Genomic DNA, 14,508 nt, shown 5'->3' on the forward strand with positions numbered 1-14,508 from the left:
ACTGGTGAGCCCACACCTGGAGTGCTGGGTACAGTTCTGGGCTCTTCAGTACAAGAGAGATGTGGACATACTGGAAAGAGTCCAGCAAAGGGCCTCTAAGATGATGAAAGGACCAGAGCATCTCTCCTATGAGGAAAGGCTGAGAGACCTGGGGCTGTTCAGCCTGGAGACTGGAAGGCTCGGGGAAAATTTATCAACTTAAATAAATACCTGAAAGGAAGGCGTAGAGATGATGGAGCTGGGCTCTTTTCAGTAGGGCCTAGTGACAGGATGAGAGGCAATGGGCCTGAAACACAGGAGGCTCCATCTGAATATAAGGAACACTTTCTTATCATGGGGTTGATTGAGCACTGGAACAAGTTGCTCTGGGAGGTGGTAGAGGCTTTATCTTTGGAGATGTTAAAAAGCCATCTGGACGTGCTCCTGCGCAGCCTGCCTTAGGTGGCCCTGCTTGAGTGGGGGGTTGGACGAGATGACCTCCAGAAGTCCCTTCCAACCTCAACCATTTTGTGATTCTGTGAGTCTCGCACTAGCTTTAGAAACACCCTTTGTTCTCTTCTCTTGTTTTCTATGCTGAACGGCACCCCAGGACCTCACCCAGATTGAGGTGCTGGGCGCCCACTTCTGTCAGCTTCTGGTTTTCTGCCTGTAAAAGGGAGATAAGACCTCCTACCTACCTCAGATAATTAGTTAACTAATATTTCTTCTACACTTTGAAAACAAGATGGGAGAAATACTTGTCAAAATGCAAAAGACCATCAATGAACGAGGTTAGAAACAGTCCAATAGTAATATACCTTATATTTATGTGTGTGAAAAATTAGGTCATGCTTACTTGTTATAGATACATCTTGCTTGGAAGACCATTTTGTGTTCAAAATGACCACAGTTTAGTTGCTGCCAAAGTAGATGTGGAAGAAAAATCCACAATCTAAAAAAACCCTTAACTTGAATTTTTATCATTTTAAATTCCAATGTTTTGCATTTACCCAAGCTGAATGATGACCTCAAGCTTCAGAGCTGAACTTTATGATGGTGGCATGCAAACTCTGTATTGACCAGCACAGAGTTGGTGAGGTAGTTCAACATTGTCTTGCTAAACATGCCGGAAGGGCTGAAAGAGCCCAGCTCAGTTAGGATAGACAATAAGCTGCAGGAACTGATATTAAGGGACCGTTAATGTCTGATGTCTGGTCGAACTCCCCTTGCCCGGGAAGATGGGCCAGGTGCTGGATTGCTCTTTCTTTTGTTACCGGTTAGTACTGACTAAGCTTGCTGCAGGTGGCATTCTCATTGAAGACATCTCTTTTTGCATCTGGTTGGGGAGCAGTGCTGCTCTGTGTTGAGCCCATCTGGTCACAAATCAGTTCAGGCTGCGTCCTGGCTACCTCCAAAATAATAGATGGATGTGAAAGATTGTTACTGTTTTTGCTGTAGATAAAGACACAGCTTTGCTCCTGCTGGTTAATGGTGTGTGTTTCTGGAGCAACTATCTTCTAGTAACTGCCAGACTACAAATGACTGGAGTACAAACTGGCTGATTTCTTATTTCATGGCTGTGGACTATTTTATGCAGCTTTGTACTATGAAATATGGGAAACCAGGCTTAGCAAAAAAGTGAGTTGCTTAGCAGATGCTTGCTGTCATACAAATTAGCCACAGCTTTTGCATCTTGGAGAGCTGCCAGCAGAGAGCTAGCTATTGCATTAAATGTCTACTACCAGTCATGGTCTAAACCAAAAGCTAAAAGATTAATCGCTCTTCCAGCATTATCTTAGCAGTTAGCGCTTTTTGTGGCGTTAAACATGTTTTTTGTCTTTAAACCCAAATCATAAAATGCTGCTCTGATTTTCAAATCAATGAGTGTATGGGAAGAACAGGAAGAGGTTTAATTTAGTGAGAGAAAGTATCATGCATGTATAGGAACTAACTTGCTTTAAAGTGGAAATAGAGGCCAATTACTGCTGCCCATCTGGTATGTAACAATGAATACCTTCAAATCTATGGTTTAAATAAATGTATGCCTTAAGGAGTGGATACAATTGATTTAAGCTACTACTGGATAAAAAGTAACAGCATTCAATAAGCAACTTTGACTTTGCCATAGCAAGATTTTTAATACATAATTGTACTAATGTAGTTTAACTAATGAAATACAGTACTTTTTCCTTGCCTAAAAATATTTCCCTCTGAAATTTTCCCGAGTTGCAAAGTTCTTTCTTAAGAAGTAACTCACTTGAACATGAAGTAAAGAACTGGAATTTAGGAAACTCATACTTCAGTAAATTCCTGAGCATATAAGGTTGCTTTCAGTCATTGGTCTCCTTTATAAGTGAGGGACTTGACACCAGAAACGCTGTTTTGAATTCAGTTGGTAACCTTGACTGTTCATTCCAATGCTGCTGACTTCTGTTTGTTCTGTTCTCTGTAATCTTTCTTTTTAGCCAAGCTCGCTATCATCAAGGCTTTCATTTCTTGAGTTACCAAATGGCAGCTAGAAATGGTAGATTGAAGAAATGTTTATATTTCTTTTAGAGGTTTAGCCTTCCTGGTTGAGGAGGAAAATAAGAAATTTGACCTAGTCTCCCCAGAAGACAAATGAAAAAATCCAGAAAAAAAAATCTGTTTAATTCATTTCAGGATTTTGCAGGGGAGGGATACCAACATCTTGCTGGTAATTTTTAGCAGTTCTGCTATAGGTAGTACTGCCCCTGTAGTGCAGCAGCACTTTTTGGAGGAGGAATATGAGAGCCACCAGCTGATGCTATTTACTGCTTGCTTGGGTGTTGGAGTGCTTCCGAGTGCCTGCTGTGACCAGTAGATGACTGCTGACCCATTAGCTCTCTGTTTGAGAACAGCTGCCCATGCAGAGGTGCAGCCCTTGTTTCTAGATGAGGCACAGTGTTAGGTTTATGCTTAATCATTACAGGGCTGCTACAATGGTTTCATCTCACTTTTCTTGCAGTGTTTACTCTCTGATGTGTGGAGTTCAAAAAAAGCCTTTCCTTCTAAGGGCTACAGCGGTGATTTTCTGTTTCCCTTCTTCAAAGGAATCTGAAATGCAAAGGCCAAATAATAATGTGTACTTGCCTAGAAATAATGTGCTGAGTTTGTAACTACTGGAGAAAATAATTTGGCACATAGTTATTTCCGTGTACCTCCCTAGCACCAAGAACAATTACGCACCAGCTGAAGACAGTGACTGCCAAAAGCGCGTTTGGATGAGGTGGGTGTTTCTGGGTGGTACAGTCACGTTTTAACAAGTGTGACTGCATCACTGAAACAAAAGTATATTTGTATCCCCAAGGCCTTTGTATGGATATGCCATCCTCAAGAGGAAAGGACACCAATAAAGCATCTGGCAGGGAGGAAAGGCAAAGAAATGAGTACAGGATAATGAGGTGTACTTAACTGCTTGCTGTTAGCAAAAACTATCCACCTGAACTGGATATAGTGTTCACAGCTGCTTCAGGAATCATTCTCTGTGAAAGCTGAAGTGGGAGGAGGTCAGCTGCTCCAAATCCAGTTCTCTGGGTATTAGAAGAAATCTAAACTAGATGGGTGGGCAGCAACCAGCAACAGGGAGGGTAGCTGCAGCAGGGATAGGGATCCAGGAAGCTTGTGCAAACCTTAGAGGAGATGTAAACCTTTTCCCTGCAATACAACACAGAGTCTTCTGATAGAGACAGGAAACCAGACATAATTTTTTCTATGTGCTGAGTCTGAGCTCTCACAAGGCACGGAGCTACCTGCAAAAAATCTTATGCCCAGTTCATAAAATCTTGCTCCTTGAATCTAGTGCTGAGCTCCAGTGGATGGGGAGAGGAAAGCAGCATCCTACAGAAATCTTAACCTTTATGCATTTTGAAAAAGGAACTCACATTTTTTTCTTAACACATGCATGGATAAATGCTAGAGATGAAATGATACTGTGTGGGGTTGTGTGATACAGTGTTCAGCACAGTGGATTCTGTTAGAGAATGAGTGATGAGTTGCAGTCAGACACCAAGAAACGATGGTCCACAAGCCACAAGTGCTTTTAATAGGATAACTACCCACTCATTTGTTTAGATTTCTTGTAGTTGCATTTTCCACCAGTGGGGTGTTGAAGGGTGAGCAGATACAGCTCAGTAAAAAGGATACAAAAGAAACCACCCTAAATTAGATTCAGATTATAATACTGTTAACAGTGCATAAATGACAGCTATTTCCTGTTTATCTACATATCATTCCATTCTTTGAGCATTATCCATTATTATTTAAATATGAATATTTCAAGTATCTTTTCTCCTCAAAAGCAACCCCCTTTTTTTTCCTTCCAATTTGATTTCACAAGGTATTGTCAAACTTCTTACGTGTAAGATGATAAGCAATATACTCCACCCTCCAGTAGTCATAAAGGGAGAAGCAGGGGGAGAGGAAGTCCTGCCCCTAGATATCCAATGTTATGACTCAGTACTCAGGAAATGTGGGAAACAGAGGTCTTCAATCTTAAATGTTTCAGTGGGGTTTCCTTTGCTGCCTTCTGCTAATCTGCTAATCCTTTTAGAAAGCTGAATTCCATGGCTCTTTCTGGAGACAGTAGAGCACAGCTGATGTTTAAAGCAGTTTTTTTCTTTTAGCATAATGCAGCCATTGCCAAGGTCATGGGGGCTGCAGAGGCTGTGCTCTGACTGCAATGGTAGTAAAGCGTGCTAGCTTGCACTGAGCATGAGCCAAATTCCATTCTGTCGCATCCTAGTATCTTCAAAATTTAGCTGTGCTACCGCTGCGCTAGAGCTACACAGCATGACAAGTGAGCTTTCCATTAGATTCTGGCTGGGTTAAAATCAACAGCAAAGCAAATGCACCATTTCTAGTACTTCTGAGTAGCATCTCATTTGGACCTTGATGTGAAAGCAGAATACAGTAAGTTGCAAGTGACAGAAACAAATTAGTTCAATATCTCAGGTTTCAAACCTCATCATCTTGCAGGAAACACCTCTGACAGCTGTTGCGTCAGCTGGCAGCTAGTGGGCAAAATACGAAAATTATTAAACTCCGGAGTTGGTAATACAAGGGAGGGAGAGGGGGAGAGAGAAATGACAGTAATGGCTTCTTTCTGAGTTTTCTTGTCTAATGCAAATAGCTGAAAGTCTCTTGGAAGAACAACTGGAATGACCAGTGATAACTTTCCCAAACTAAGGGTGTCCGTAGTGGTCTCATGTATCAGCTTCTTTGTGATGTCCCTAAGCTGCTGGCCCATGTGCCAAAATGGAGCGCCTTTGCAGGAGACTGCTGCTGCTGACAGTGGAATTGTAGTTCCTGTAAGGAGCCTCACGTCCCTGTTCCTGCCTGACAGCACTGAATGGCTGGCAATGAAGTTGAAGCCAGGGTCTTAGTGACACAGCCTGAATCTGTTTGTCCTGAAAAGTGCAAACCCCATCCCTGTGTTCTGGTGTGGCTCTTAGTGACTCATCTGCACTCAGGGGTAGATGCCCACTGCTCTGTTAGTACTCTTAGCTGTCGGCAAACTTGCACTGCTGATTTTGAGGCAAGGGCCGTTCTTGCACTCATTTGTGCTGTGGCTTGGCATCTAGAGCATGTAAATCAAAATTGGCCAAGGTACCATCTTTGAGGCCTTAGAACTCAGCCCACAAAGCCCACAGTTCATTGTGGTTATCTTTGACTGAAACAGCTGGCCAGGGCTGGCTGGAGTGCCTACAACGTCCTTTTAGCTCTTCTGGGACTTGGGTCGTGGACTAGATGCTCTGGGGGAAGGAGGGGTTTAGAGGTGCCAGCCAGTAAGCATCTCCCAGGATCCCCTGCCCAGGTGTGCACTGCATACTGAGGTGACTCCCCTGCTCTTACTGGAGAAGCTGCTGCACAGCCTTTTCCAGAGACCAACGCTGCCAGCACCGTGGTTCGTTTCTGCTTTTTCATGTGCTTGGAGTGCACAGCCCTAGTGCTTGAGGCTGTTGAGAAAAGACCTGGGGGATATCGTGCTTCTTGGGGTGGAGGGCTGAACAAGATGAGCTGGAGCTGTCAGCCCAAGTTCTTCATTAGGTGGCCCTCAACCAAACCTCACTAAGCCACCCACCATCAGCAATGCTCTGGAGACCCTGGCACAAATTGTGTGGCTGGGTTTGGCGCTGAAAGTCACTGGGGCCGTGCCTGGCCAGGTGTGTGAGGCAGGGATGAGGACATGAAGAAAGGAGTGTCTCATGCTTCTTCCCCTTCTAACATCTCCATGAGAAGGACCAGCTGCTCTTTATGAACTTACCCTCCCTAGTCCGTACTGAAGAGGTGTCTCAGAGCACCAGGCACTATGTGTACCCAGCACACTGGAGGTGCCCCAGCTGTCTGGCTGTTTCCCTTGGTGCTATGCCCATGTCTGTTGTGGGTGTGCAATGGCAGAGGGCTCACAACATTGGCTTGCTATGAAACTGGTAACCCGTGAAAGCACCTTGCCTACTGCTGGGGTGCTGCGAGGGCATAACACAGGGAAGCCCTCCATTTACGGGAGAAGACAGGGCTGCAGCTGCACTCAGCTAATCAACGTAGGATAATGCTAGATATTTTTAAAGCTACTACCTTTCACTGGGAATGGCTTGGCTCTATGCTGCAGGCCTGTGTCAAACTAATAAAATCATGTTTTAATTCCAAGGTGTATTTTCTATCTTCTTATTTGCATTAGGGTTTAGAACCTGTGTGTTGTTTTACTTAAAATTTCATTGGTGACTGAGGGTTACTTTTTTTCAAATTTTGTTTCTTTGTCTACTTCAAGTGTATATTTCCTTCATGTTTAAGGTAATACCTTATGCTTCAAGCTAGGCAGCTCTGCAAATCCCAACTGGATCAGAGCCACAATATGCTACCTCTTTTTCCAGAGCAAAACTGATCCCAGATAATCCACCTCTTTAAAACTTGGGCAATTTATGGTTCCAGTACTACTGATACAAAAAAGTCATACTGTAAATGCGGAGTCTTGGTGCTTTTCCTTAAATAAAACAAATGTCATCTCAGTTATATAAATTTATACAGGTTAAAAACCAATGAGTATGTTCTCCTTATATGAACAAAAGCTCTTAAAGATATTGCCTACACTGCACAAGCTTCTGGAAGGCTTTCTTGAAATCTTCATTAAAGATTGTGTAGATTAGAGGGTTAATAAGGGAATTTATATATCCCAGCCATGCTAGGAAATTAGACATGTCTTCTGAGATGTGACACCTTTCACAGGTATTAACAACTACTTCTTTTACAAAAAAGGGGAGCCAGCAGATCACAAATGCCCCCAAGATCAGACCCAGCGTAGTTGCTGCCTTTCGTTCTCTTGTGCTAGAGATTCTCTGTTTTTTCCAGGACTTCTCGTGCTTAGATTCAGACCTAGGGCTTCGTAGGGTGATATTGCTTTTATCGCAGTTCACCAGGGGATCTGATGTCTTCTCTGCTGTGCTGGGCATTGAAGCTGATTTGGTGCTTCTTTCACCTGCATCCAAAAGGACTTGTCCATTTACCTCCTCCCTTACGATCCGGCTGACACTTCTTCTGTGAAATGTCTTTGCTGCCTTGTATATCTTGTAATAAAGGATCAGAATCAAGGCCAGAGGAATATAGAAGGCGCCAAATGTAGAGTAAATGGTGAAAACAATGTGGTCATGTTTGATGATGCATTCGTCATCCCTGCTGGTCGTCTGGTGCCGCCAAAATAAAGGTGGCATGGAGATAAAAATGGATATGATCCATACCACTGCAATCATGATGCCAGCATGCTTAGGTGTCCTTTTCCGTGCATATTCCACAGCATCTGTGATTGCTCTATACCGGTCCAAAGCAATGGCAGAGAGATGCAAGATGGAACACGTGCAGCACGTAATGTCCACACTCAGCCAAATGTCACACACCACTTGCCCCATGATCCAGGTCTCCTTTACAATGTAGGCAATGCTGAAGGGCATCACTAGGACTGCCACAAGGAAATCAGTCACTGCAAGAGAGCAGATTAGATAGTTGGCGGGGTGGTGGAGCTTTCTTGTCACAATTATTGCAGTCATCACGAGAGAGTTGATGGCCGTTGTCATCAGTGCAAGCACAGACAGGGTAATGGAAATGAGAATCTTGGATGTCACCCATTTGAATAGTTCTTCTGATGTACCATTTTGTTCAGTTGAGTTTATTAAATCCATGTTCCCTTTTAAAGGTGATCTTTACCAGTAGCAGTTACCTGTTGGAAAAGTAAAAACTTTCAGAATGTGCATCCTTAGTCTCCAGGAAGTCTTGATTTTTGTCATCTTAAAAGACTATGGGCCCCAAACTTACAAGAACCTCAGACTTACTATTAGAAATTATTCTGCCTCCAGACAGATTTTCCCGGCTAGCACTATGTGGGTTGCTCTGCCTTCAGAATAAGGACCTCCTCTTTCTCCTTGGTTTTGCTCTTGAGAAAGGCATGTCTGCATGGTAGGGGAGAGGAACGTGCTGTGGTGCCTGAGATGGCACTGCCCTGCGGGGTGCTGCATGGGGGGAACCAGCCTGGTCCCTTGAGCAGGGCAGCGGCATCAATGTGGCCCCTGGGGTGCAGAGCCAGCCCTCCTGCTAAGTACTTACTCTGAATGGATTGTAGTGGAGTCTTGAAACTGGTTAAAGGTGGACAATCTCATCCTAAAGTAAGTACTAATACTGCCTTTAGGCTAGCACTGTCCCCTCCACTAAGTGATGTAATGACTGTTGAAAACTTTAATCCACGGGAAGCAGGCATAATTCTTGTTTTCTCTATAAACTCCTTTTTCCCCAGCAGTATGTGAGTCCTTCCTTGTGTGTAGATAAGCATGGGCTTTCTAAACTGGGACATAATTTTCAAGAGAAAACAGAAACGTGAAACTTTGCAGTGCAAACAGGAGAAGAAACAATTGCATGTTGAAAGTTTCATTTTAGAGCTTCTTCTTATGCAGCTCTAAAATAAAACAGATGAATATATTTTAAAGCTTCAAATGGTTGACTTATCATCTAACTGAAATATTATACATAGCTTAGAGTCTTGAGAACATATTACTTTTCCTCAAGTTTTGCTATTCTGTGGTTGCTGCTGAAGAAAACTGCAGAAAACTTGGATGCTAGTTGTTCTGTTAATGACTCTATGGAAACAGTATAACTCCTCCTACAGCTCTGCAGGAAGCAAAAAAGCAGGGGAATACTGATGAAAGAAATTCTCAGTTATGTTCTGGGGACATGCACCCTACTTTCTTATCAAGAAGGGTTTCTGAGCACTCTACGGACTGCAGCTGAAGTAAGAGTTTTGAAGTTTTTAGACTACAGCTTGTAACTTATGGTAGGAGGCTCAGATTTCATCCTCTTCCAAGTTTTGACCTGCCATTTCTTGCATGTGGATCTACCTGATTAACCCCTAAGTGGGGTTTTCTCTGACAAATATTGGAGTGTAGTGAGTGGGTTGCATTTGCGTTGCATTGGATGCCACAGGTAGGGAAATATGTGAAATAAGTGAATAATTTTTCTTAGCAAAATGGGTCTCATTAACATAACTAAAGCTTTTTGATATTATGGTGGAGACGCTGAAAAAGAAAAAGAATCTCATATACTGTTTATAATCTTGGACACAGCTTACTAATTTGGTTTGAGATTCTAACCTGGGCAATGCTTTATTATGCTTGTTTTGGGTTTGTGTGGCGCAGGTTTTTTTGGTAGCGGGGGGAGGGGCTGCAGGGACGGCTCCTGCGAGAAGCTGCCAGAAGCTTCCCCGACTTCCCGCCTCTGGCCCAGGCCGAGCCCATCTGCGACGGTGGTCGCGCCTCTGGGAGAGCAGATTTAAGAAGGGGAACCGGTAGCGAGTGGGGGATTGGAATGTGAGAGGAACCCCTCTGCAGATACCGAGGTCAGTGAGGAAGGAGGGGAGGAGGGTATGCCCCTGCAGCCCGTGGTGGGACGGAACGGGACGGCAGGCTGTCCCCCCCCAGCCCATGGAGGGGAGCGGGGGAGCGGAGGCCCCACAAGATGGCCGCGACTCCATGGGAAAGCCCGCGCTGGAGCAGTGCGTGACTGAAGATCGGCCTGCGGAAAGGGCCCACACCAGGGAAGTTTGTGAGGAACTGGAGTCCACAGAAAGGACCCACGCCAGGGAAGTTTGTGAGGAACTGGAGTCCACAGAAAGGACCCACGCCAGGGAAGTTCGGGAAGAGCTGAAGCCCGTGGAAAGGACCCGCGCCAGGGAAGTTTGTGAGGAACTGCTGCCCGCGGAAAGGAGTCAGGCTGGAGAAGTTGGTGAAGGACTGTCTCCCGTGGGAGGCACCCCACGCTGGAGCAGGGGACGGGTGAGGAGTCCTCCTCCCCCGAGGAGGAAGGAGCGGCAGAGACAAGGTGTGGGGAGCTGACCCCAAACCCCATTCTCTGTCCCCCTGCGCCGCTGGGCAGGGAGGAGGTAGAGAAAATGGGGAGTGGGGTTGAACCGGGGAGGGAGGGAGGGGTGGGGGGAAGATGAGGTGTTCTAAGGTTTGATTTTACTTCCTGATATCCTTGTTTTGATTTGATTGGTAGTAAATTAAATCGATTTAGTTTCTTCCCCAAGTCGAGCCTGTCTTTTGCCTGTGACCATAAGTGGTGAGTGATCCCTCCCTGCCCTTCTCTCGACCCATGAGCCTGCCTTTATATCTTCTCATCCCACCATGGCTGGGGCTGGCGAGTGAGTGAGTGAGTGAGCAAGCGAGCGAACGGCTTCATGGTGCTTTGTTACCTGCTGGGCTGAAACCACGACAATGTTATTGACCTGCTCAAAAAGAATTTTAGCTTTGCTTGACCAACATTTCATTTTATGGAAGAATAAGGAAAGGAAATGTATTTTACATGGTGATATTTACAAATGCTGAGCAGAATCTTGTCCTGTATGTGAGCTGATTACAGCATGTGTGTGCTCTCTTTCTCTCCGTGTCCCTCTTTCTGAACTTGAAATACACTTCATAGGCATAAAAGTAGAAATTTCATCATGTCAGTGTCACCTTAAAAGCTTCTGAATCCACAGTAATTGCTAGTTTGCAGATATTTTTGTCTATAGCTAGCTGCCTTCCAGAGAAGGAATAGACACATATAGTATTATCTGGTGAATGTTCAACGTCTGCTAAATAAATCTTCATTTTCAAGTTTGTATAAATACATGGGAAAAAAAGTTTATTGGGAAAAACTAAGAATTCAGCTGATATCCAGCAGTTGATCATATTTTAGAACAGTTACTCATTATGGTTAATTACCTTATAAATTTCTAACTCTTTGGGTATTAGTACTTAATTGCAAGCAAGCGAAAAGCAATTTAGAGATAATGAAAGTTGATTAATAGCTTTTGAAAGATGATTCAGTTTGGGACTGTGGAGTAAGGAAAATGGTATGGGTGAGTTTGCAAAACTAGTGTGTAGGAATAAGTAGGTTTTGCTTAGTGTGGCATTTATTTGGAGGCTTTTTATAAGAAGCAGTGACAGAAATGTGCTTACTTGCCATGTGCCGTGATTATGCTTCTCTGTGTGGTTTTAAGATTATCAACTGGTACACAGATTTTGTTTGGGCCGCTAGCATGGAAATACAGCAGGATTGGAGATTACCACACTGAGTTTCTAGTGTACTACTGTTAGACAGATAATTGTGCTGGGATGTCCTGTTCATGGGACATAACCTGTTCTTTAATGGTACCCACCTGGACATATACCCTCCTGTTCCTATGTGGAGTGTTAAGACCCTCTGCTGTTGCCCTCACAGTCCTGGCAGCAGGTGTCCAGGGTGGTCCCCATGGGCTGCTGTGCAGACCAAAGAGTGTGGCTCCATCCAAGGGAGACAGCAGTATGGTGACAATATATGCCCTCCAAGGTAGTGGCTCCCTTTGAGGTTACAGAGCCATTCAGTGGCTGTGCTGCTGAGGACTGCCAGTCACAAAGTTTAGTGGCTTTCCTGTCCAAGTGGGATGGGAATCCTCTGCTAACTGTGGCAGAAATTCACACAAGGTTATTGGGTGATCATTCCCTAAAAAGATTGGTTTATAAATATGGGGAGTTGAAACACTGGCAGCATTTAAGGACTGCTGCTTCTCTCTCTTGTGATCACTTCCAGGATGAATTAATTCTGGATTTTCTCTTGCGGAGTTGAACTCAGTTCAATCAGTGGCCATCACTGGCTTCTGTCCTCAGCAAGCAACCAAACCACTTTAGGAGTATGAAGGATGATCCTGGAAATGGTGCACTGGATTAGGATGCAGGAGAGCTGGCTTCTGCCCCTCTGCCGTAGGCTTTCCTTGTCAATTTTTGAGCAAATCCATTAAAGTGCTTTAGTTAACTCTTTGTAAAATAGCTACAGGAGTACTTCTGTGCTACCCTACTTTGCATATTCGTATTGCCTTCTCTTAGTAGCATGAATTATCTCTTGTATGCATTTAGTGCAGGGAAGATCTAATCTCAGGTGATACCCCCAGGTGCTGTGGGCATACCGGCATACCTACACACTGTATTTTCAGCTTGGACTTTGCTGTTATCCCCATGTGAGTCTACTGAGCTCTTGCCTCACAGAGCAGACACAGTTCCTCTGCCCTGTGGTGTGGCCATCTCCTTATGGCCACATACCTGACATAAGACTTCAAAATGAAGAACGGAATACTTGGAGCTCTCTTCTCTGAGCAGAGAATTTACTCTGGTACATGAAAACAAACTTGCAGCCATGCTGAACTGAAGACAAATCTGTATTTCAACAATTATTGAATGGGTTCAGCAGTGACATGTAACTATTTTCAAAGAAATTATTACAGTCCAGATGTTTTTAAGGTTACTTTTGTGGAACTGGCAACTCAGTGGCCCTCCTGAAGGACTAAGATGAATCTGTCAGCTTATCACTGATACCTCAAATTCCATGGAAGCTGCTCTTGCTGCAGTTGGAAGTGTTGTCTTCTATTATTACCTTTTCATTATGCAACTGTCGTTGGAAAACTTTGGAAAGACTTGAAGCTTTGATTGCATTATATTGTCCTGAATTTAAGATTGGTGAAAATGATGTCTTGTACTTTGTCTTCATTATAGATCTTCACACAGTAAATTAATCTATAACTGGTATTAAAATACAAGTAGTATGGTATTTCAGTTGACCCATTAAAATATTAGCCTTTGATTGCTGAACAAGAGCCCTGTAAACAAAGGAAGCTGCTGTTCACCTAATAAAGCCTGTCTGTTATCTTGGATACATGAAAATTATTATTTTTGAGGTATTAGCCACTTATAAAACTCTTTTTTCCTTCCCTTCCGGATATGGCATGATGAGGTGACCAGAATGTAAGTACTTCCTTGTCTGTAAAAGCACATATATCATCCTACTGCTCTTGTTTAGAGGGCATGGGGGAAAATGCCTGCGCAGCCTTATCACAAGAGTAAACATTAAATTTGTCTAGTGGCCACTCAAAGAAAAGGGAATGTTGTTGGTGGTCCTCAGTTTTGCAGGAGCTTGTGTATATGTTATTAAGCCTATAACCACCCATTTACGTCTGAGATTTACAAAATAGTAACAAGATTGCTCCTGTTCAATAGCATTAGTCTGTCCTTCCAGGTTTGGAAAACAGCATTCCTTGCTTTTGAGTAAACCTGGAAATTAATATGAAACACCATTTGCTGTGGGAAACGTGGCTGGGAATGCCTTTTGGAAGGGCATCATGACCCTACTGTTTGGGGTTCTGAATTTAGGCTAAACTCTTAGAAGTTTACAGCTCTTGATTTTTGGGTCTCGTTTGTTTTATATTGCTGTAAGTACTGGCAGCAAGAAAACTTGCTGATGAGAGTTTAAGTACTGCTTTTGAACACAAGTTTTCTGGGTGTACTGGGGGATGTTTGCTTTCTTTTTTCCGTGTGGGTTCTTTAGCAAAATGTGCCTTTAATTTAAAACCAGTAACAGTACTCAGGAAGCAAAATGAGCAACTGATTGAACTAAGGGTATTTAAATTGCTGCAGACAGTAGTAACAGCCTTTGTCCATTAAGTAAACACAAAGTTGTGCCAGTGGCACAGATAGATGCTGCCTGTCTCTTACTCAAACAGGCTTTAGCTGGTTTTGAAATGAAGTGTTTCACCTGCTGGCAGGATCCCTTGCTCTATTGGCCAAACTGATCTGTAAGCCAGTTAAAGGGCCAGCTTTCTTGCTCTTGTGGAAATTGATCCTACAGATTTCCTTTCCTGATGAAAGAGAAGACTGTATTTGTTTTCAGCTACCCTGTTTTATCATCTGTTCCTGTATAGGCTAACTAGATACTTACTGGAGGTAAGACTAAAATAACCATAGAAGGATAAGGTAGTTTTAAGTGCCAGCCTTGCTTGGGAACTACAATTGCTTTGAAACCAGCATTTATGAGCTTGTAAAAATCCTTCCTGATATGGCTGTGTCTTTAGTTACCAACCATATGATGTACTAATGACAATTAGCTTAGTAATGATCTATCACATTAAACATAAGTACAGGAAAATAATACTCTTTTGGATTAAACAAATCTGTTTAAGAAGGGTGA

The 14,508-nt window shown here is 43.5% G+C and overlaps 1 protein-coding gene across 3 annotated transcripts in view; it reads right to left on the reverse strand.

The window, feature by feature from the left end:
• Positions 1–4,064: 4,064 nt before the first annotated feature.
• HTR1F (5-hydroxytryptamine receptor 1F) overlaps positions 4,065–14,508 on the reverse strand; it is a 128,497-nt gene continuing 118,053 nt past the window's right edge. For all 3 annotated transcript variants that reach the window (XM_049824812.1, XM_049824811.1, XM_049824810.1), the window contains one exon: positions 4,065–8,206. In XM_049824812.1, the coding sequence (XP_049680769.1) occupies positions 7,068–8,168 (1,101 nt within the window). In that variant the 5' untranslated portion in view covers positions 8,169–8,206 and the 3' untranslated portion in view covers positions 4,065–7,067. The remainder of the gene's footprint in view (positions 8,207–14,508) is intronic.

This window comes from Accipiter gentilis, chromosome 21 (assembly GCF_929443795.1).
Source record: "Accipiter gentilis chromosome 21, bAccGen1.1, whole genome shotgun sequence".
NCBI classification, from domain to species: Eukaryota; Metazoa; Chordata; class Aves; order Accipitriformes; family Accipitridae; genus Astur; species Astur gentilis.